Source organism: Nansenia antarctica (assembly GCF_963989245.1).
Source record: "Nansenia antarctica genome assembly, chromosome: 17".
Taxonomy (NCBI): Eukaryota; Metazoa; Chordata; class Actinopteri; order Argentiniformes; family Microstomatidae; genus Nansenia; species Nansenia antarctica.
In genome coordinates this window covers 22,631,241-22,657,894 of record NC_137687.1, presented here as the reverse complement: position 1 = coordinate 22,657,894, position 26,654 = coordinate 22,631,241, and the positions used below count along the sequence as shown (strand labels likewise).

General features: G+C 43.7%; 1 protein-coding gene across 1 annotated transcript; it reads left to right on the top strand.

Moving 5' to 3' along the window:
* Positions 1-3,959: 3,959 nt before the first annotated feature.
* Positions 3,960-26,363, top strand: tmem25 (transmembrane protein 25; the record flags this gene model as incomplete). The annotated part of the gene is made up of 8 exons (XM_080547404.1): positions 3,960-4,047; positions 4,895-5,275; positions 6,127-6,417; positions 21,872-22,003; positions 22,905-22,938; positions 23,752-23,852; positions 25,910-25,999; positions 26,290-26,363. 8 exons carry the CDS (start codon positions 3,960-3,962, stop codon positions 26,361-26,363), a joined length of 1,191 nt encoding a protein of 396 aa, XP_080403530.1.
* Positions 26,364-26,654: the final 291 nt, after the last annotated feature.

Here is a 26,654-nt window from a genome sequence, read left to right as displayed (position 1 = left end):
GGAATGAGCTTCCCACGGCTGTCAGAACTGCAGAGTCACTACCCATCTTCCGCCGGAGACTGAAGACCTCCATCTCTTCAGGTTACACCTTAACTGTCCCTCCTGAGACATCTACTACCCCCCTGCACTGCGTCTCCTGAGACACCTGCAAGATTTCTACTTTCTTCTTCTATCACGACGACTGTCAATGGCCCCTGGCCTGCGCTAGATTACTCTTCCTGCTACAACTGGTGAATTGATGATTCACTTCCTTTGTCAAATGTATCGATTGTAAGTCGCTTTGGAATAAGGTGTCTGCTAAATGCCAAAAATATCAATGTAAATGTAAAAAAAGATTTCAACCTATTTATGACAGCGTATGATATACTGTACCCCTCACACACTCACACACACACACACTCTCTCATTCTCACACAATTAGACACAGTGTAAAGTTGAACTCAAGATGACCTCATTGCACAGGAGCACTGACTTCCCTCCATAGGGGTCTAATGGGCGTGTTAACAGGATGGCTAATTGATCTGCATCTCCATCTCCCATCTCTGGGAGCTGCGGTGTTCTGTGATCGGCTACTTTGGTCTTTGTCTGTAGAGCTACTGCTGCACTGCAGAGGCTGTTCAGGCTAGGGTAGCGAAGCACAGATCCCTCTCGCCTGGGTGCTGTATGGAAAAGGGGGGGTGGGGGTGGGGTGGAGGTGGGCGGACAAGATGTGAGATGAGACAAGAGATAGATCAGATCTAATCCCCGTAACCCAGTTAGATGACAGTCTATCCCTTCATCTCACACTCTCCTCTCTCTCTTTTCTCTCTACCTATCCACTCACTCTTTTTTCTCTCTAGCTCTCTCCCCCCTCCTCCCACACACTTATTTGTAGCTGTTCTTCCTCTCTCCTTTGCTCCTCCCTCCCTCCCTCCCTCCCCCCGCCCCTCCTCGTCTGTGTGGTGACAGCATGACTGCCTGCGTCAGCGCCGGAGAGAGAAAGAGAGGGGGGGGGGGGGCTGCTATGCTGCTAGCTGCAGAGAGAGCATCCAGTGTGTGTGTGTGTGTGCGTGTGTGCGTAGTCCAAGCCAAACCAGGGGGGGCTAGGCTCTACGCGGCTAACCCAGCATGGATGGACGACCGGCTGAATCCCACCACCGCCACCATCTGCAGACTGTGCTGAGGTAAACACACAAACATGGGATGGGAGGTGTGTGTGTGTGTGTGTGAGAGAGTGAGAGAGAGAGGGAAAGAGAATAGGCTACAGGACACATAGGTGGCAATGTGTGTGTATTTGTGTGTATATAAAACAGGGCTGTTTGCATCTTTGTTTGTGTGTGTGTGAGAGAGAGAGAGGGGGGGGGGGAAGAGATAGGACGTATAAGTGTCAATATGTGTGTGTGTGTGTGTGTGTGAGTGATATAAACAGGGCTGTTTGCATCTGTGTGTCTGTGTTTAGGAAGGCTGTTAGCATCTGTGTGTGTGTTTAGGAAGTCTGCATGCCACCCTGCCCAGATTGCACATCACTCACACGCGTGTGCGTTGCGTCACAGAGCCTTGCCCTCTGGGTCTCTCTCTCTCGCTCCCTTGCTTATGCATGCACGTCATGCGTGCACGTCATCAATCTAGCATGCATATGCTGGCCATGGCTATCGCTGCAGACTGCCAGCCCCAGCCCCCCCCCCCCCCCGCCATGGCTATCACTGCTGGCTGCCAACCCCCCCCCCTCCCCCGGCCATGGCTATCACTGCCAGGCTGCCAACCCCCCCCCCCCCCCCCCCGACTGGACTGACTGACTGACTGCATACATGTTAGTAGTATGTTGGACAAGCATGTCTCAGTATCATGCTGACATGTAGAGTGTGTTGTTGTGTTGTTCGTGCTCCTGATCTGGTTAGAAGTTGTGTCACATGGGTCACTTTCTTCTCTATGAAATGGTAAGTGGACTGCACTTATATAGCGCCTTATTCCAAAGCGCTTTACAACGGCCTCTCATTCACCCGTTCACACACACATTCATTCATTCACGCACCAATGGCGGCAAGCTACCATGCCGGCCCGCTCACTGGGAGAAATTTGGGGTTCAGTGTCTTGCCCAAGGACACCTCGACATGTGGCCAGCCGGGGTTCGAACAGCCGATCTGCCAACCTTGCGATCATTAGACGTCGGCTCTACCTCCTGCGCCACAGCCGCCCCCGGCTAGTGATAGTAATAGTAATTTCTTATTATGACTGATGGATAGACACTTACATAGACAAATGTAATTTGTTGTGAGTCGCTTTGGATAAAGGCGTCCGCTAAATACCCAAAATGTAAATGATTGTGTGTGTGTGTGTGTGTGTGTGTGTGTGTGTGTGTGTGTGTGCGCGTGTGCATGTGTCTCTGTGTGTGTGTCTGTGTCTGTGTCTGTGTCTGTGTGTGCGAGATAAATGCTCCTCGGAAAACTTCCACTGCGGCCTCTCACAAATCAAACTCAGGGCAGCCAGTGAATTATTATCTTTCCTGAGTGGCGCAGTACCGCCCATATTTTTCTTTTTTTTATTGGACAGATACAGTGAAGACAGACAGGAAAGTAAGGAGAAGAAGGGAGAGAGGGCATGTCAGCAGGGCATGGGCCGGATCCAAACTCATGCCGACATGGGCATATGTGCACTCTAGATCGCGGTGCTAGACCACTGGACCATCCCAGGCCATGGTGCTAGACCACTGGACCACCCCAGGCCATGGTGCTAGACCACTGGACCACCCCAGGCCATGGTGCTACAGTACTGGACCACCCCAGGCCAGGGTGCTAGACCACTGGACCACCCCAGGCCAGGGTGCTAGACCACTGGACCACCCCAGGCCATGGTGCTAGACCACTGGACCACCCCAGGCCATGGTTCTGGTGCTAGACCACTGGACCACCCCAGGCCACGGCCAGTGAATTATTGAAGGCTCACTGTGTAGGAGTCTATTTGTGAGCAGCACCCTCTGGTTTAATGGACCCAGATCAAAGCGCTGTCATTGACAATCAATCTCTACCGAAAGGGTTTTCTATGCCTTTCCACGCGTCCAGGAAACCATGGTAGTATGTGTCAGTCTACTTGTTAGCAGCTTCATCCTCAACTGCTCAATGTGTGTCCATGTATCATCCCCTGATTGGACAGTTCCAAAGTCTTAATGCTCTGTTGTTGTTGTTGTTGTTGTTGTTGTTGCTGTCTCTCTCGCTGTCTCTCTCTCTCTCTCTCTTGCTGTTTCCTTCTCTCTCCCTCCCTCCCTCTCTCTCTCTCGTGCTGTCTCTCTCTCTCTCTCTCTCCCTCCCTCTCTCTCTCTTTTGCTGTCTCTCTCTCTCCCTCTCTCTCTCTCTCTCGTGCTGTCTCTCTCCCTCCCTCTCCCTCTCTCCCTCCCTCTCTCTCCCTCTCTCCCTCCCTCTCTCCCTCTCTCCCTCCCTCTCTCTCTCCCTCTCTCTCCTCACCTTCTTCTCTCAGTCTGTCATGGAGATCTCTCCTTCTGTCTCTTTGTGTTCAGTATCTCTTCTGGCCTAGTCTCGCCCTGCCTGCCATGTGTGTCTGTCTGTCTTTGGCTCATGTCTGTGTTTACCATGTGTAATCTCTGCTAGGCTGCCTCTCTCTGTCACACAAGCTGTTTCTCTGTGTGTGTGTGTGTGTGTGTGTGTGTGTGTGTCTGAGTCTGTCTGACAGGTGTTTGTCTCTGCCTCTTCCTCTTTTATCTGTCTCCTCAGTCAATCCATCACTGACAGCCACCCCTCCCTGTGTGTGTGTGTGTGTGTGTGTGTGTGTGTGTGTGTGTGTGTGTGTGCGTGTGCCTGCCTGCCTGCGTGCGTGCGCTTGTGTGCTTGTGTGTGTGTGTGTGTGTGTGCGTGTGTGTGTGTGTGTGTGCGTGTGCGTGTGCGTGTGCGTGTGCGTGCGTGCGTGCGTCTGTGTGTGTGTGTGTCCCAGCAGGTAGGTGTGTGTTGGCAGCGCCCCCGTGGGACAGCATGGGGTGTGTGTGTCTGAGGCGGGGGTCCAGTACTGCTGTCCTGCTGCTCTACACGCTGGGCTGGGCCTGGGCACGGAGCCGCTCGGGTGAGCAACACCTGATCACCTGATCACCTGATCACTAACACAAACTAACACAGAGGAGTCATAGAACATATATCCCCACACAGAGTACACATCAAATGCTTCAATATTGTATTATTCTTTGGAATATTTAAGGATGTCTGTGACAGGCAGGCATTTTACATTTGACATTTTGGACAATTTAGCAGACGCTTTTATCCAAAGCTACTTACGACAAATACATTTTGTCTAAAGTAAGAGAATCATCCGACACATCAGTCACCATAAGACCCATATCGTCACCTTCTTGAAATAATGGCGTAAGTCGTATTTTAAAGTTTTGTGCAAAACAGAATAAAGGGAACCAAATCTAGTCTAATATGTGATATTAAGGCAAAAAAAGATTTTTTCTCAAAAGTGACATAAGCCATTACTTTTAAGAAGGTGGCCATATGTAGACCTAACAGACCTACTACATGCAGACAGACGATTCGGTTGTTAAGTCTGACGTCACGCGTGATTTTTTAGCAATTTCCGGGTCCAAACCAAAACTTCCCCGCACCAGAGTACCAGTGTACTAAAGCGGTAGAACGACAGTTAAATAGTTGTTTAGACTCGGATCTATTCATACAACAAGGGACACAGCATTTTCCCGTTTTTCCCATATTGTCAGCGTCTTTGAGCCTCGTAAAAGCGCTATACAAATATAATGAATTATTATTATTACTGCGGCATTTCGAAGAGAGCGCCTCAGCCAATGTTGGACCCGGAAACACGTCACGACTTAACAACCGAATAGTCAAGCCAATGCCATCGGGTTTATCTGATCCAGATGTTTCTAACAAGTGGGTGAATCTCCCTCCTCCTCCAGGTGTGGTTGAACCCGCCCCGCGGATCGATGGACGCCACCGGTCCGCCATCACGGTGCAAGAGAACGTCACCCACAAATTCAACTGCCAATCAGAAGGCTGGGACCCCCGCTCCCCGCACCTGCTGACGTGGTACCTGAACGGGGAGAGGCAGAGAGAGGCGGGGGGGAAGGCGGAGGTGGGGGCGGGTCCACCGGGGCGCCTGGTGATGACCTCACCGGGGGGGGGAGGGAGGGGGGTCCGGAGGCCAGACTCCAGGCACCACAACAGCAGCTTCTCCCTGAGGCCCAGGAAGTGGGACCGGGAGCTGGTGTGTGCCACGGCCAGACCGCACCACGCTGGGGGAGCTAGCTACAACGCTACCGTCACGCTCAACGTGCAGTGTGAGTGTTGGGGTGGCCAGTGTTGGGGGATGGGTGGGTGGTTGGGGGGGGGGGTCAGGGGAGTGTCAGCTGTAGCATGTGAGTGTTGGGTTGGCCAGTGCTGGGGGGGGGGGGGGGGAGAGGAGGGGTTGGCAGGGGGGGTATTGTCAGCTGTAGAATGTGAGTGTTGGGATGGGATGGGCAGTGTTGGAGGGTTGGGGGTGGGGCTAGTGTCTGCTGTAGAATGTGAGTGTTGGGATGGCCAGTGTTGGGAGGGGGAGGGGGGGGTAGGGGGTGTGTATTGTCTGCTTTAGCATGTGAGTGTTGGGTTGGGGGGGGGCGGGGGTAACTAACTAGTATCCCTAAGGTGGTGGAGGCTGTTTGGTGTAGAAATCAGAGGACGGGCTCATTGTAGTGCATGGAACGGAACGGTTCTGGGGAGACTGGGGAGTTTGGTTGTAAGGCGTGGATCGGAATGAGGAACGGTATCAAACCACACATTCGGTACCATTCCTCATTCGGTTCCATGCCTTACAATGAACCCGTCCTCCGATCTCCGATTCTACTTCCACCAGCCTCCCCTTGGTCCTCAGGTGATACTTTACGGCTCGGACTCGGGAGTCGCCCACACACAAGGGGATTTTTGATCGTAAATATTGAACACGTTTAATATTTACGATCGTCGGCCCCGAGAAAATGGACTTAACACACCTCACACCCCAGGATAATCTTGTAGGATTATCTTTAGAGCCAACCCGATAATCGGGCGTTTGCTGTCCTTGGTTGGAAGGGGGGAAATCGGGCCAAAATCAGCCTTTATGTGTGTACCAGTGTCTTGATGTCTTCAGCTCCCCCCCCATTCTGTGCTTCAGTCCAGCCAGAGATCCTGCGGGTGAATGCTCACTACACCGACACTGCCGACCCTGGTCTCTCCCTGGTCCTCTTCGCCTTGGTACGGTCCAACCCCCCCGCCACCATCAGCTGGGTGGACCAGTCCGGTCAGCTGGTAGCCAACACCTCCGACTTCCTCGTCGTGGACTCCCAGAGCTACCCCTGGCTGACCAATCACACGCTGCGCGTCACCCTGAGCAGCCTATCGGGGAACGTGTCGGTGAACGCCAGCAACAGTGTCGGAGCCACGCAGAGTAACCTCACTCTGACAGGTCTCTCTCTCTCTCTCTCTCTCTCTCTCTCTGTCTCTGTCACTCTCTCTCTTTGTCACCTTCTTTCTCTCTGTCACCCTCAACCTCTCTCTCTCTCTCTCTGTCTCTGTCACTCTTTATCTCTCTCTCTCTCTGACTCTCTCTGTCACCCTCAACCTCTCTCTGTCACTCTCTCTCTCTGTCTCTGTTAACTTCTCTCTCTCTCTGTCTCTCTCTCTCTCTCTCTCTCTGTCACTCTCTCTTTCTGTCACCCTTTATCTCTCTCTCTCTGTGTCTGTCACTCTCTTTCTCTGTCACCCTCAACTTCTCTCTCTCTCTCTCTCTGTCTCTCTCTGTGTGTCTGTCACTCTCTCTCTCTGTCACCCTCAACCTCTCTCTCTCTGTCAACCTTTCTCTCTCTCTGTCTCCCTCTCTCCCTCCCTCTCTCTCTCTCTCTCTCTCTCTCTCTCTCTCTCTCTCTCTCTCTCTCTCTCTCTCTCTCTCTCTCTCTCTCTCTCTACCACTGTGGCACTGTGGAGGGAGACATTCCATTCCCTATTCCATCCCATACATTACCTCTGGTTTCTGCCTCCACCAGCCTCCCCTGATTTCTTGACGTGGTGCAACTATGCTGAATACTTCTACTCCTCCTCCTATGCCAGCAGTTCCCAAACTTGGGGTTGGGATTGATAATGGGGTCCTCTGATTTCAAATTGGGTTCAAATTGGATTTCAAATAAGTTTGTATGAAGATAAACATTATCTCTGTGTTGCACCTGTTAGACCACATTAAGGTTCATATTCAACCAATTAGAGCATCTTTTAGACGATTAGACTACACTTGGACATCATTATGATGCGTTGGCATAGCCCGCAATCATGCTGTTGGGGGTCACAGGACATTATTGAGAGGATTAGATGGGTGTGTGCAGTGTGGTAAAAGCCTCATCTTACCCTCTGGATAATTTGATGGGAGTCTCACCATTAAAGGTCTATTAAATGTAACATTCAAGCTTTCTAAAAACTTCCTTATAATAATAATAATAATAATTAATTCAATTTATATAGCGCTTTTCCAAGGCTCAAAGACGCTGACAATATAGGACACACATGGGGAGACACAAAAAACAACAAGCAACAACAACAAGTGACATGGAACACAGAGTCAGCGAACGGGGAGGGGGGGGTGGTGTAGAGTCCGGTGTTGATGTTGCTGGGAGCCTCGATGGATGTGGCGGCGGCAGCGGAGAATGCCTGCCTTGGTGGCAGCAGCAGCCGTTGCCGTTGTCATCTGTATTGCCAGCCTGGGACCGAACCCGCGCGGCCGGCCAGCCTAGCCGTGCCATGCCAGCGACCAAATCGCGCAGCAGTGAGTGAAGGCTGGGAACGACCGACACTCACCTGCGGAGATGGCAACCCCCGAACCGGGGAGGGAGCGGTGGCTACCTCCCGGGACGAGGGTAATAGCACAGCACGGCCAGGCCAGCGATGTCTGAGAGCGGCGCGCAGCGGGTCGGTCGGCAACACAGAGCCCGGGGACAGGAACGGTGAGGCGGTGAGTACTGCAGTCCGGTAGTGAAGGCGGTGAGTACTGCAGTCCGGTAGTGAAGGCGGTGAGTATTGCAGTCCGGTAGTGAAGGCGGTGAGTAATGCAGTCCGGTAGTGAAGGCGGTGAGAGGCGGGAGATGGCGGGGGTGAAGGCAGCGGAGTTCGGCGGGACAGGATACAAAAAGGATAAGACAGGATACAAAAAGACAGGATACAAAAGGAGACAGGACAGGATACAAAAAGACAGGATACAAAAGGACAGGAGACAGGACCGGGAACAGAAGCGGCAGTCACATCGCGGACGCCAGCGTGCTCTGAACCCGGAAGAACAACTACGGGAAACGCAACAGGACAAACAGGATGCAACGACAAAACATGAGATCTGATCTGATGGGTGTAATGAACGTTTAATTGGTAGCTATCTGGGACTAAGAAATATTTCATTTAAGAACGCTGTTTTGGTCTGGAAAAAGCTCTTTCTTAAAATGGATTCTACCAGATGTTGTTGCTGTCAGGGTTGTAGACTCACAGATTCTCGCCTTTCTGTCTCTTGTGGCTACTTCCTCAAATGGTGTGTGGCTGAAACACAAACGCTTATGAACGACTCCATTTCGGAAGGTTATATTATTATATGGGAGGAAATGTTGTTTGGAAATATTAACTGAATTTTGTGGTGGTGGCAACCTAGAGGTGTATTTTCAACTACCAAACACCTATCCAGCTACCAAACACCTATCTAACTACTAAACACCTATCTAACTACCTAACACCTATCTAACTACCTAACACCTATCTAACCTAACACCTATCTAACTACCTAACACCTATCTAACTACCTAACACCTATCTAACTACCAAACACCTATCTAACTACCTAACACCTATCTAACTACCTAACACCTATCTAACTACCTAACACCTATCTAACTACCTAACACCTATCTAACCTAACACCTATCTAACTACCTAACACCTATCTAACTACCAAACACCTATCTAACTACCAAACACCTATCTAACTACCTAACACCTATCTAACTACCAAACACCTATCTAACTACCTAACACCTATCTAACTACCTAACACCTATCTAACTACCTAACACCTATATAACTACCAAACACCTATCTAACTACCAAACACCTATCTAACTACCAAACACCTATCTAACTACCTAACACCTATCTAACTACCTAACACCTATCTAACTACCAAACACCTATCTAACTACCTATCTAACTACCTAACACCTAACTAACTACCTAACACCTATCTAACTACCTAACACCTATCTAACTACCTAACACCTATCTAACTACCAAACACCTATCTAACTACCTATCTAACTACCTAACACCTATCTAACTACCTAACACCTATCTAACTACCTAACACCTATCTAACTACCTAACACCTATCTAACTACCTAACACCTATCTAACTACCTAACACCTATCTAACTACCTAACACCTATCTAACTACCTAACACCTATCTAACTACCTAACACCTATCTAACTACCAAACACCTATCTAACTACCTAACACCTATCTAACTGCCAAACACCTATCTAACTACCAAACACCTATCTAACTACCTAACACCTATCTAACTACCTAACACCTATCTAACTACCTAACACCTATCTAACTACCTAACACCTATCTAACTACCTAACACATATCTAACTACCAAACACCTATCTAACTACCAAACACCTATCTAACTACCAAACACCTATCTAACTACCAAACACCTATCTAACTACCTAACACCTATCTAACTACCTAACACCTATCTAACTACCTAACACCTATCTAACTACCAAACACCTATCTAACTACCTAACACCTATCTAACTACCAAACACCTATCTAACTACCTAACACCTATCTAACTACCTAACACCTATCTAACTACCTAACACATATCTAACTACCAAACACCTATCTAACTACCAAACACCTATCTAACTACCAAACACCTATCTAACTACCAAACACCTATCTAACTACCTAACACCTATCTAACTACCTAACACCTATCTAACTACCTAACACCTATCTAACTACCAAACACCTATCTAACTACCTAACACCTATCTAACTACCTAACACCTATCTAACTACCTAACACCTATCTAACTACCTAACACCTATCCAACTACCAAACACCTATCTAACTACCAAACACCTATCTAACTACCTAACACCTATCTAACTACCTAACACCTATCTAACTACTAAACACATATCTAACTACCTAACACCTATCTAACTACCAAACACCTATCTAACTACCTAACACCTATCTAACTACCTATTACACCTATCTAACTACCTAACACCTATCTAACTACCTAACACCTATCTAACTACCAAACACCTATCTAACTACCTAACACCTGTCTAACTACCTAACACCTATCTAACTACCAAACACCTATCTAACTACCTAACACCTATCTAACTACCTAACACCTATCTAACTACCTAACACCTATCTAACTACCTGACACCTATCTAACTACCAAACACCTATCTAACTACCTAACACCTATCTAACTACCTAACACCTATCTAACTACCTAACACCTATCTAACTACCTAACACCTATCTAACTACCTATTACACCTATCTAACTACCTATTACACCTATCTAACTACCTAACACCTATCTAACTACCTAACACCTATCTAACTACCAAACACCTATCTAACTACCAAACACCTATCTAACTACCTAACACCTATCCAACTACCTAACACCTATCTAACTACCTAACACCTATCTAACTACCAAACACCTATCTAACTACCTAACACCTGTCTAACTACCTAACACCTATCTAACTACCTAACATCTATCTAACTACCTAACACCTATCTAACTACCTAACACCTATCTAACTACCTAACACATATCTAACTACCTAACACCTATCTAACTACCAAACACCTATCTAACTACCAAACACCTATCTAACTACCTAACACCTATCTAACTACTTAACACCTATCTAACTACCTAACACCTATCTAACTACCTAACACCTATCTAACTACCTAACACCTATCTAACTACCTAACACCTATCCAACTACCTAACACCTATCTAACTACCTAACACCTATCTAACTACCTAACACCTATCTAACTACCTAACACCTATCTAACTACCAAACACCTATCTAACTACCTAACACCTATCTAACTACCTAACACCTATCTAACTACCTAACACCTATCTAACTACCAAACACCTATCTAACTACCTAACACCTATCTAACTACCAAACACCTATCTAACTACCTAACACCTATCTAACTACCAAACACCTATCTAACTACCTAACACCTATCTAACTACCTAACACCTATCTAACTACCTAACACCTATCTAACTACCTAACACCTATCTAACTACCAAACACCTATCTAACTACCTAACACCTATCTAACTACCTAACACCTATCTAACTACCTAACACCTATCTAACTACCTAACACCTATCCAACTACCAAACACCTATCTAACTACCAAACACCTATCTAACTACCTAACACCTATCTAACTACCTAACACCTATCTAACTACCTAACACCTATCTAACTACTAAACACCTATCTAACTACCTAACACCTATCTAACTACCAAACACCTATCTAACTACCTAACACCTATCTAACTACCTATTACACCTATCTAACTACCTAACACCTATCTAACTACCTAACACCTATCTAACTACCAAACACCTATCTAACTACCTAACACCTATCTAACTACCAAACACCTATCTAACTACCTAACACCTATCTAACTACCAAACACCTATCTAACTACCTAACACCTGTCTAACTACCAAACACCTATCTAACTACCTAACACCTGTCTAACTACCTAACACCTATCTAACTACCAAACACCTATCTAACTACCTAACACCTATCTAACTACCAAACACCTATCTAACTACCTAACACCTGTCTAACTACCAAACACCTATCTAACTACCTAACACCTGTCTAACTACCTAACACCTATCTAACTACCTAACACCTATCTAACTACCTAACACATATCTAACTACCTAACACCTATCTAACTACCTAACACCTATCTAACTACCAAACACCTATCTAACTACCTAACACCTATCTAACTACCTAACACCTATCTAACTACCTAACACCTATCTAACTACCTAACACCTATCTAACTACCTAACACCTATCTAACTACCAAACACCTATCTAACTACCTAACACCTGTCTAACTACCTAACACCTATCTAACTACCTAACACCTATCTAACTACCTAACACCTATCTAACTACCAAACACCTATCTAACTACCAAACACCTTTCTAACTACCTAACACCTGTCTAACTACCTAACACCTGTCTAACTACCTATTACACCTATCTAACTACCTAACACCTATCTAACTACCTAACACCTATCTAACTACCTATTACACCTATCTAACTACCTAACACCTATCTAACTACCTAACACCTATCTAACTACCAAACACCTATCTAACTACCTAACACCTATCCAACTACCTAACACCTATCTAACTACCTAACACCTATCTAACTACCTAACACCTATCTAACTACCTAACACCTATCTAACTACCAAACACCTATCTAACTACCTAACACCTGTCTAACTACCTAACACCTATCTAACTACCTAACACCTATCTAACTACCTAACACCTATCTAACTACCTAACACCTATCTAACTACCTAACACATATCTAACTACCAAACACCTATCTAACTACCAAACACCTATCTAACTACCAAACACATATCTAACTACCAAACACCTATCTAACTACCTAACACCTATCTAACTACCTAACACCTATCTAACTACCTAACACCTATCTAACTACCAAACACCTATCTAACTACCTAACACCTATCTAACTGCCAAACACCTATCTAACTACCTAACACCTATCTAACTACCAAACACCTATCTAACTACCTAACACCTATCTAACTACCTAACACCTATCTAACTACCTAACACCTATCTAACTACCTAACACCTATCTAACTACCTAACACCTATCTAACTACCTAACACCTATCTAACTACCTAACACCTATCTAACTACCAAACACCTATCTAACTACCTAACACCTATCTAACTACCTAACACCTATCTAACTACCTAACACCTATCTAACTACCTAACACCTATCCAACTACCAAACACCTATCTAACTACCAAACACCTATCTAACTACCTAACACCTATCTAACTACCTAACACCTATCTAACTACCTAACACCTAACTAACTACTAAACACATATCTAACTACCTAACACCTATCTAACTACCAAACACCTATCTAACTACCTAACACCTATCTAACTACCTATTACACCTATCTAACTACCTAACACCTATCTAACTACCTAACACCTATCTAACTACCAAACACCTATCTAACTACCTAACACCTATCTATCTACCAAACACCTATCTAACTACCTAACACCTATCTAACTACCTAACACCTATCTAACTACCTAACACCTATCTAACTACCAAACACCTATCTAACTACCAAACACCTTTCTAACTACCTAACACCTGTCTAACTACCTAACACCTGTCTAACTACCTATTACACCTATCTAACTACCTAACACCTATCTAACTACCTAACACCTATCTAACTACCTATTACACCTATCTAACTACCTAACACCTATCTAACTACCTAACACCTATCTAACTACCAAACACCTATCTAACTACCTAACACCTATCCAACTACCTAACACCTATCTAACTACCTAACACCTATCTAACTACCAAACACCTATCTAACTACCTAACACCTGTCTAACTACCTAACACCTATCTAACTACCTAACACCTATCTAACTACCTAACACCTATCTAACTACCTAACACCTATCTAACTACCTAACACATATCTAACTACCAAACACCTATCTAACTACCAAACACCTATCTAACTACCAAACACCTATCTAACTACCAAACACCTATCTAACTACCTAACACCTATCTAACTACCTAACACCTATCTAACTACCTAACACCTATCTAACTACCAAACACCTATCTAACTACCTAACACCTATCTAACTACCAAACACCTATCTAACTACCTAACACCTATCTAACTACCAAACACCTATCTAACTACCTAACACCTATCTAACTACCTAACACCTATCTAACTACCTAACACCTATCTAACTACCTAACACCTATCTAACTACCTAACACCTATCTAACTACCTAACACCTATCTAACTACCAAACACCTATCTAACTACCTAACACCTATCTAACTACCTAACACCTATCTAACTACCAAACACCTATCTAACTACCTAACACCTATCTAACTACTTAACACCTATCTAACTACCTAACACCTATCCAACTACCTAACACCTATCTAACTACCAAACACCTATCTAACTACCAAACACCTATCTAACTACCAAACACATATCTAACTACCTAACACCTATCTAACTACCAAACACCTATCTAACTACCAAACACCTATCTAACTACCTAACACCAATCTAACTACCTAACACCTATCTAACTACCTAACACCTATCTAACTACCAAACACCTATCTAACTACCTAACACCTATCTAACTACCAACCACCTATCTAACTACCAAACACATATCTAACTACCAACCACCTATCTAACTACCAAACACCTATCTAACTACCTAACACCTATCTAACTACCTAACACATATCTAACTACCCAACACCTATCTAACTACCTAACACCTATCTAACTACCTAACACCTATCTAACTACCTAACACCTATCTAACTACCTAACACCTATCTAACTACCTAACACCTATCCAACTACCTAACACCTATCTAACTACCAAACACCTATCTAACTACCTAACACATATCTAACTACCTAACACATATCTAACTACCAAACACCAACTACCAAACACCTATCTAACTACCTAACACCTATCTAACTACCTAACACCTATCTAACTACCTAACACCTATCTAACTACCAAACACCAACTACCAAACACCTATCTAACTACCTAACACCTATCTAACTACCAAACACCAACTACCAAACCAGGGTTTCCATTAGAAAAATTTGGTGCCGGTCAACGTGTCCGGGAAGATTTCAATGTGTCGGACAAACGGGAGAAATTCCGGTCATCATATTAGAATATAATATAGGTGTTTGTCGCGGTGATTAGCTGTTGTGTAGCCTATATAGGCCTATGCCATTTAATGTCTATTTCTCATCCGATACGATTAGATCGCGAACTATATTATAGGCTTTCATGATTCGCATGCGCTACTATGGCATAATATGTCCAGGGCTGCACGCGCGCCACACTGGGCAGCCTAGTCACCTTTGCTACTTTGAATTACGACTGTAGGCTACTTTAAGATGTTTATTTCAATTGCATTAATGGGATTTGAGTATCTAATTGGTAATTTTTTAAGTATGCCTAGTTTAGCTTTTGATGGCTATTTGAACGGACTGCATCGATCGATCAATGAACGGACTCCACATTACGTTAACTGAAGTGTGTTGAATAGTTTCACGACAGTAATGTACGTTTTTATATTCTCTTTCCAGTTTTACCCTTTTTATCAATAAAACAACGTCAATTCTATAACGTCTCGCTGATTGGGAAGGCATTAAGTCTAGCTGCCTGTCAAATCATACTTACTCGGACTCGGGAGTATGAGAATGGGGAGGATGTATCGGGGGGATACACACCCGTGGACTATTTCAATTTAGTGGCACAAATTAAACTCTAACACTATAGATAGACTAAATTGAACTTAAATGATGGACACCGACTGAATAACTGAGTGGGGGGAAGACAGGTCTCAAATGTGGAACAATTATAACATTTAATACATAAAGATAAAACATACACACATATATAACATTGATATCCCTAAACTCAAATGTAGTGTGGTATTGTCAACCTAATCTAATCAATCCTAATCTAATGGTACCAGTAGCCCAGGTTGTCGATAGTAGCGCACTACTCCCGTAGTACTTCTCCCGACTCAGGGCTGGAACGGGCACGGCAGGCTCAATCAATGAACGGGGTTGAGATGGCTAGCGTCCTTTACTAGCCGCATCTCACGGCCCTCGGTGGTCATTCACTGTGCTCTAGCACATCCAAAACACGCAGAACAATAACCTTGACTCCGGTCACTGCAGTGGTTTTATTTAGACTAGATCAAACTAAATTAACTGACTAAACTACTCGCGCCGTTGAGAGACAGGGTTGCCAGATGGGGCGGGTTACCGCCGAATGGGCTACTGGGTTTAGCGGTTATTTTCACCGGACATTATGACCGAAGAGATTTAAATATGTCGGACTTCAACAGATGTTATCGGACAAAGACCGGTAATTACCGGTTAACGGAAACCCTGTACCAAACACCTATCTAACTACCTAACATCTATCTAACTACCTAACACCTATCTAACTACCTAACACCTATCTAACTACCTAACACCTATCTAACTACCTAACACCTATCTAACTACCAAACACCTATCTAACTACCAAACACCTATCTAACTACCAAACACCTATCTAACTACCAAACACCTATCTAACTACCTAACACCTATCTAACTACCAAACACCAACTACCAAACACCTATCTATCTACCAAACACCAACTACCAAACACCTATCTAACTACCTAACACCTATCTAACTACCTAACACCTATCTAACTACCTAACACCTATCTAAGTATCTAACACCTATCTAACTACCTAACACCAACTACCAAACACCTATCTAACTACTAAACACCTATCTAACTACCAAACATCTATCTAACTACCAAACATCTATCTAACTACCTAACACCTATCTAACTACCAAACACCTATCTAACTACCAAACAGCTATCTAACAACCTAACACCTATCTAACTACCTAACACCTATCTAACTACCTAACACCTATCTAACTACCTAACACCTATCTAACTACCTAACACCTATCTAACTACCTAACACCTATCTAACTACCTAACACCTATCTAACTACCTAACACCTATCTAACTACCAAACACCTATCTAACTACCAAACACCTATCTAACTACCTAACACCTATCTAACTACCTAACACCTATCTAACTACCTAACACCTATCTAACTACCTAACACCTATCTAACTACCAAACACCTATCTAACTACCAAACACCTATCTAACTACCAAACACCTATCTAACTACCAAACACCTATCTAACTACCAAACACCTATCTAACTACCTAACACCTATCTAACTACCTAACACCTATCTAACTACCTAACACATATCTAACTACCAAACACCTATCTAACTACCTAACACATATCTAACTACCTAACACCTATCTAACTACCTAACACCAACTACCTAACACCTATCTAACTACCAAACACCTATCTAACTACCTAACACCTATCTAACTACCTAACACCTATCTAACTACCAAACACCTATCTAACTACCTAACACCTATCTAACTACCAAACACCAACTACCAAACACCTATCTAACTACCTAACACCTATCTAACTACTAAACACCTATCTAACTACCAAACATCTATCTAACTACCAAACATCTATCTAACTACCTAACACCTATCTAACTACCTAACACCTATCTAACTACCTAACACCTATCTAACTACCTAACACCTATCTAACTACCTAACACCTATCTAACTACCTAACACCTATCTAACTACCTAACACCTATCTAACTACCAAACATCTATCTAACTACCTAACACCTATCTAACTACCTAACACCTATCTAACTACCTAACACCTATCTAACTACCTAACACCTATCTAACTACCTAACACATATCTAACTACCAAACACCTATCTAACTACCTAACACATATCTAACTACCTAACACCTATCTAACTACCTAACACCAACTACCTAACACCTATCTAACTACCAAACACCTATCTAACTACCTAACACCTATCTAACTACCTAACACCTATCTAACTACCAAACACCTATCTAACTACCTAACACCTATCTAACTACCTAACACCAACTACCAAACACCTATCTAACTACTAAACACCTATCTAACTACCAAACATCTATCTAACTACCAAACACCTATCTAACTACCAAACACCTATCTAACTACCTAACACCTATATAACTACCTAACACCTATATAACTACCTAACACCTATCTAACTACCTAACACCTATCTAACTACCTAACACCTATATAACTACCTAACACCTATCTAACTACCTAACATCTATCTAACTACCTAACACCTATCTAACTACCAAACACCTATCTAACTACCTAACACCTATCTAACTACCAAACACCTATCTAACTACCAAACACCTATCTAACTACCTAACACCTATCTAACTACCTAACACCTATCTAACTACCTAACACCTATCTAACTACCAAACACCAACTACCAAACACCTATCTAACTACCTAACATCTATCTAACTACCTAACACATATCTAACTACCTAACACCTATCCAACTACCAAACACCTATCTAACTACCTAACACATATCTAACTACCAAACACCTATCTAACTACCTAACACCTATCTAACTACCAAACACCTATCTAACTACCAAACACCAACTACCAAACACCTATCTAACTACCTAACACCAACTACCAAACACCTATCTAACTACTAAACACCTATCTAACTTCCAAACATCTATCTAACTACCAAACACCTATCTAACTACCAAACATCTATCTAACTACCAAACATCTATCTAACTACCTAACACCTATCTAACTACCTAACACCTATCTAACTACCTAACACCTATCTAACTACCTAACACCTATCTAACTACCTAACACCTATCTAACTACCTAACACCTATCTAACTACCTAACACCTATCTAACTACCAAACATCTATCTAACTACCTAACACCTATCTAACTACCTAACACCTATCTAACTACCTAACACCTATCTAACTACCTAACACCTATCTAACTACCTAACACCTATCTAACTACCTAACACCTATCTAACTACCTAACACCTATCTAACTACCAAACACCTACTAAACACCTATCTAACTACCTAACACCTATCTAACTACCAAACACCAACTACCAAACACCTATCTAACTACCTAACACCTATCTAACTACTAAACACCTATCTAACTACCAAACATCTATCTAACTACCAAACACCTATCTAACTACCAAACACCTATCTAACTACCAAACACCTATCTAACTACCTAACACCTATCTAACTACCTAACACCTATCTAACTACCAAACACGTATCTAACTACCTAACACATATCTAACTACCTAACACCTATCTAACTACCTAACACCAACTACCAAACACCTATCTAACTACCAAACACCTATCTAACTACCTAACACCTATCTAACTACCTAACACCTATCTAACTACCAAACACCTATCCAACTACCAAACACCTATCTAACTACCAAACACCTATCTAACTACCAAACACCTATCTAACTACCAAACACCTATCTAACTACCTAACACCTATCTAACTACCTAACACCTATATAACTACCTAACACCTATATAACTACCTAACACCTATCTAACTACCTAACACCTATCTAACTACCTAACACCTATCTAACTACCAAACACCTATCCAACTACCTAACACCTATCTAACTACCTAACACCTATCTAACTACCTAACACCTATCTAACTACCAAACACCTATCTAACTACCAAACACCTATCTAACTACCTAACACCTATCTAACTACCTAACACCTATCTAACTACCTAACACATATCTAACTACCAAACACCTATCTAACTACCTAACACATATCTAACTACCTAACACCTATCTAACTACCTAACACCAACTACCTAACACCTATCTAACTACCAAACACCTATCTAACTACCTAACACCTATCTAACTACCTAACACCTATCTAACTACCAAACACCTATCTAACTACCTAACACCTATCTAACTACCTAACACCAACTACCAAACACCTATCTAACTACTAAACACCTATCTAACTACCAAACATCTATCTAACTACCAAACACCTATCTAACTACCAAACACCTATCTAACTACCTAACACCTATATAACTACCTAACACCTATATAACTACCTAACACCTATCTAACTACCTAACACCTATCTAACTACCTAACACCTATATAACTACCTAACACCTATCTAACTACCTAACATCTATCTAACTACCTAACACCTATCTAACTACCAAACACCTATCTAACTACCTAACACCTATCTAACTACCAAACACCTATCTAACTACCAAACACCTATCTAACTACCTAACACCTATCTAACTACCTAACACCTATCTAACTACCTAACACCTATCTAACTACCAAACACCAACTACCAAACACCTATCTAACTACCTAACATCTATCTAACTACCTAACACATATCTAACTACCTAACACCTATCCAACTACCAAACACCTATCTAACTACCTAACACATATCTAACTACCAAACACCTATCTAACTACCTAACACCTATCTAACTACCAAACACCTATCTAACTACCAAACACCAACTACCAAACACCTATCTAACTACCTAACACCAACTACCAAACACCTATCTAACTACTAAACACCTATCTAACTACCAAACATCTATCTAACTACCAAACACCTATCTAACTACCAAACACCTATCTAACTACCTAACACATATATAACTACCTAACACCTATATAACTACCTAACACCTATCTAACTACCTAACACCTATCTAACTACCTAACACCTATATAACTACCTAACACCTATCTAACTACCAAACACCTATCTAACTACCTAACATCTATCTAACTACCTAACACCTATCTAACTACCAAACACCTATCTAACTACCTAACACCTATCTAACTACCAAACACTTATCTAACTACCAAACACCTATCTAACTACCTAACACCTATCTAACTACCTAACACCTATCTAACTACCTAACACCTATCTAACTACCAAACACCAACTACCAAACACCTATCTAACTACCTAACATCTATCTAACTACCTAACACATATCTAACTACCTAACACCTATCCAACTACCAAACACCTATCTAACTACCTAACACATATCTAACTACCAAACACCTATCTAACTACCTAACACCTATCTAACTACCAAACACCTATCTAACTACCAAACACCAACTACCAAACACCTATCTAACTACCTAACACCTATCTAACTACCTAACACCTATCTAACTACCTAACACCTATCTAACTACCTAACACCTATCTAACTACCAAACATCTATCTAACTACCTAACACCTATCTAACTACCTAACACCTATCTAACTACCTAACACCTATCTAACTACCTAACACCTATCTAACTACCTAACACCTATCTAACTACCTAACACCTATCTAACTACCAAACACCTACTAAACACCTATCTAACTACCTAACACCTATCTAACTACCAAACACCAACTACCAAACACCTATCTAACTACCTAACACCTATCTAACTACTAAACACCTATCTAACTACCAAACATCTATCTAACTACCAAACACCTATCTAACTACCAAACACCTATCTAACTACCAAACACCTATCTAACTACCTAACACCTATCTAACTACCTAACACCTATCCAACTACTAAACACCAACTACCAAACACCTATCTAACTACCAAACACCTATTCAACTACCAAACACCTATCCAACTACCAAACATCTAACCAACTACCAAACACCAACTAACAAACACCTATCCTGCCTCTCTTTCTGTTTTCCCAGAGTTCCTCCAGTCTCGCGTGGAGGTGCCGATGCTTGGGATCCTGACAGGGGGCGCTGTGGCCTTCGTCACCCTCCTCATCCTCAGCCTGCTGGTGCTCTGCCTGCTCCAGAAGATCAAGGGGAAGGTCATTGGTGAGACGACAGGAAGTGGGGGGTGGGAAGGGGGGTGGGGGAGGAGGGAGGGGGGGGTTGGTAGACCTGATGGGATATCCCCTACAATGTTTGCTCATTGCTATGACAACTGTAGAAATGGCGCTGACCAGTATAAAAACGAAATAGAAAGACATTCAGTCTTCTCACGCAAGGAGAGTCTGGACACGATGTCCAGGAGAAAGGGGCTCTCTGTTCTTTTAAAATATTTGGGATTTCCGGAACGAACATGATCATTTTCGCTAGGCTATATCTAAAAGGCAGCTTTGATCCTGCCAGAGGTCCATGATTTTCAATTTCATGTTTCCAAACCGAGAATGATAAAGTATTAGATATTATCTTAAGTATTCTATAAACACAGTCCCCAATGCATCTTGCGTGTTAATCGTCCCGTAGCACGTCATATCACACTGTATGAGTAGACAGGAGCCATGAGCCATACAGTCTGACATGTCAGAATTCAAATCGGACATGGTCACGTTTCAGAGGCGGTGCTAGGAGGGGACTTGGGGGGGCTTGAGCCCCCTCCAAATAAGGTCTTAGCAACCCCGTAGCGCCCCCCAAGAAATGTTGTAACTTCTTCACACCTTTAATTTTTTCACTGAATAAAATTAATTGTTCGACTGTGTGACATTATCTGGTCCTATTAATGGATGACCGATCATACATTATTCATTATTATTGATAACACATTAGTTAGTCATTTCATTGGACAAGAACGCAGCCTGAGTCTCTGGGGGAATCGACAGGAAGTGGGGGGTGGGAAGGGGGGTTGGTAGACCTGATGGGATATCCCCTAAAATGTTTGCTCATTGCTATGACAACTGTAGAAATGGCGCTGACATCGTTCCATGTTTTGTTTTTTTCTTTTGTTTTTTTCCAGATGAACCAGTAGAGATTCTGATGACTAAAAAAAGGTAACTGTTGTTCTGCACAGCAGGTTTATAATGTTTGTGTATAAATGACTGATGTCTGTTTATGTGTTGACCTGCTCCTCATTGTGTATTTACAATATTAGGGTGTGCCTGTATTTACTTCCTCCTTCTATATCCTCCTCTTGTCTCAGTAGTGAATCGGCTGAAAGGGTGTGTGTGTGTGTGTGTGTGTGTGTGTGTGTGCGTGTGTGTGCGTGTGTGTGTGTGCGTCACAGTGCGTGTGTGTGTGTGTGTGCGTGTGTGTGTGTATGTATGTGTGTGTGCGTCACAGTGCGTGTGTGTGTGTGTGTGTGTGTGTGTGTGTGTGTGTGTGTGTGTGTGTATGTATGTATGTGTATGTATGTGTGTGTGCGTCACAGTGCGTGTGTGCGTGTGTGTGTGTGCGTGTGTGTGTGTATGTGTGTGTGTGTGTGTGTGTGTATGTATGTGTGTGTGTGTAGGTGTGTGTGTGTGCGTGTGTGTGTATGTATGTATGTGTGTGTGTGTGTGTGTGCGTGTGTGTGTATGTATGTATGTGTGTGTGTAGGTGTGTGTGTGTGCGTGTGTATTTACAATATTAGGGTGTGCCTGTATTTACTTCCTCCTATATCCTCCTCTTGTCTCAGTAGTGAATGGGCTGAAAGGGTGTGTGTGCGCGTTAGTGTGTGTGTGTGTGTGTGTGTGTGTGTCTGTGTGTGTGTCTGTGTGTGTGTGTGTGTATGCGAGCGTGCGTGCGTGCGTGCGCGTGTCTGTGTGTGTGTGTGTGTGTGTGTGTGTGTGTGCGTGCGTGTGTCTAACAAGTTATTTTCTCTGTAGTGATTCAGTCAGTGTGAAGATAGACAAGATCTACCTGCCCAGGGACAACATGTCTCTACCCTCTAACATGCAACTCAACGACCTCAACACGCTCCGCAAAGGTACGCCGCTGCTCGCAGAAATACAACCACTAGACCGGACGTCTCCCATGTAGCAAAGCTGTAAAACAAACAGTACAGTAGCGTGTCACAGTAGCGTGTCACAGTAGCGTGTCAGGTGACTTCCTTTCCTTCACCGCAGGTGTTTTCCTTCATCTGAATTCTGCAGTGAGGTGAAAGAATTAAACAGGTGTAGGCCAGATGAAAACCAGCACAATAACCAATTATCCACCACAATAGTCTTTTTAAAAAAATTATAATGGGGCATTCCCACTCACATTTGACTTTTTATTGCGATAGAGACAGTAGAGATTTGACAGGAAGGATATGTGAGAGAGAGGAGGATAGAGACAGTAGAGAGTGACAGGAAGGATATGTGAGAGAGAGGAGGATAGAGACAGTAGAGAGTGACAGGAAGGATATGTGAGAGAGAGGAGGATAGAGACAGTAGAGAGTGACAGGAAGGATGTGTGAGAGAGAGGAGGGATGACATGCAGGATATGTCGACAGCCGGAATCGAACCGGGAACCCTGCTGGTTACATGGTCAACGCTTAAAGTGTTACGCCACCAAGCGCCCTGCAATAACGGTCTTTTACTATGTTATCTACACACCCTTCGAGTATTTCACACCTGTGGAAGACAAGAGAGGAAGAGAGGAAGTCATCCCCTTCGTCATCACAGTGGACTAGAGTGGGTTCCTCTCAATGTCCACGTTCCTTCATTAGCACTCGTGTGAAAGAGCTGAACAGGTGAAAAGCACTTCCTGGTAGTCATCGGCTATATTTCCTTCACCTGTCATTGGTTATCAGGGTAGAGCTGATCTTGTTGAGACTGGACTTTCCTAGTTTAAGAAGCCTGGGGGAAATCTGTCGTAGAAAGTAGCTTCAACGGGGTGGAGATGAGTGACGTCTCACAACATGTATAACCCATCGTATACCTTGTTTGGGCAGAGCTCCAAAAAACGGAATTTACATTTACATTACATGTTACATTTTTGGCATTTAGCAGCGACATGTTAAACCGTTCGTATACCTTGCTTGGGCAGAGCTCCAAAAAACAGAATCTACATTTACATTACATGTTACATTTTTGGCTGATCAGCAGACGCCTTTATCCAAAGCGACTTACAAGTAATCTATGCTAGGGCCAGGGGCCATTGGCAGTCATAATGCTAGAAAAGGATTTTTCTTTCTTTTTTTTCTTTTTTTCTTTACAGTAGAGAAACTGTACAGAGTTGTAGAGGGGATGAAGAGGTCTTAGGAAGGACAGTTAAGCTGTAGCCTGAAGAAATGGGTCTTTAGTCCACGGCGGAAGATAAGTAGTGACTCTGCAGTCCTGACAGCAGTGAGAAGCTTGTTCCACCAGCGGGGAGCCAGGACAGTGGAAAGCTGTGACAGAGTAGCGTGACTGCTGCATCCACGTAGAGGTCCAGCCAATCGTACAGCCGAGGTGGAAGAGCGGAGGGATCTGGCAGGTGTTTGGGGGCTGACCATTGCTTGCAAGTCGGGAGGGTCTGTTCCCTTTGTAGGCGCGCACCAGGGTCTTGAATCTGATATGAGCTGGAACCAGGAGGAGAGGAAGAGTCGAGTGTCATCTGTGTAGCATTGGTAGGAGAAACCATGTGATGGAATTACTGAGCCAAGAGAGTTGGTATAGAGGGAGAACAGTAAGGGCCCCAGGACGGAGCCCTGAGTGTGTGTGGGTCTGGGTGTGTGGGTGAGGGGTGGGGTGAGGGGGTGTTTAATATAATTGCAACGTTCTCCAATCGCTCGGCTCAGTTCCATCCAAGCCCGATCGGCTAATCTAAAATTCTCCAGACCTCCAAGAGAGGTGTGAAAAAAACAACCCGATTTGGAGGTAGAGCCACACAAGACAAGCTGAGTACAGATGCAGCAGAGGAAGTGAGTGGAATCCACATTTGTGTACTGAGTTACCCTTACCCTATTGAAGTGGATCATAGGAGCAGGAAACTGGGCGGCCATTTTGGTGCAGTGGGCTCTGACCCCTGTCTCTCATGTCTTCTGTCTTGTTCCCTCTGTTACATCCTCTCCGCCTGCAGCACGAGAGGCCTGCAGACTGAACCCAGGAGAGAGGAGGAAATGGACAGAGGAAGAGGAGGAAGATCTGTCTGCTGCCTATGCTGCCAGAGGTCAGAGGTCACATGTCTGTCTGTCTGTCTATCTATCTATCTATCTATCTATCTATCTATCTATCTATCTATCTATCTATCTATGTATCTACGTATGTCTCTCTCTCTCTCTCTCTGTCTGTCTGTCTATCTATCTGTCTATCTATCTGTCTGTCTATCTATCTATCTATCTATCTATCTACAGTATGTATGTATGTATCTATCTATCTATCTATCTATCTATCTATCTATCTATGTATCTATCTCTCTGTGTCTTGCCACTGTACTGAAGTGTGTTTCCCCCCCTACAGGCTTTGCCAGATACCCTATGGTGGGCTACATCTATAAGGTCAACAGCAAGAGCAGTGATGAGATCTGGCTTTGACTACACACACACACACACACACACACACACACACACACACACACACACACACACACACACATACACACACACACACACACACAGACACGTACACACCATTGCAGGATCAAACCAACGGGGCAGCTGGCCAATAGGAACCTTAGAACAACTGCCAGGCAGCCAATCAGCCGGACCCATCCTCGGAACAGTTCCGACAGAGATAAGCCGAGACGATCAAAGGCGCAGCCCAGCGAGATGGACTGTTCAGGGCCAAACCTCTCCCTCTCCTGAGGTCCAAACCTCTCCCTCTTG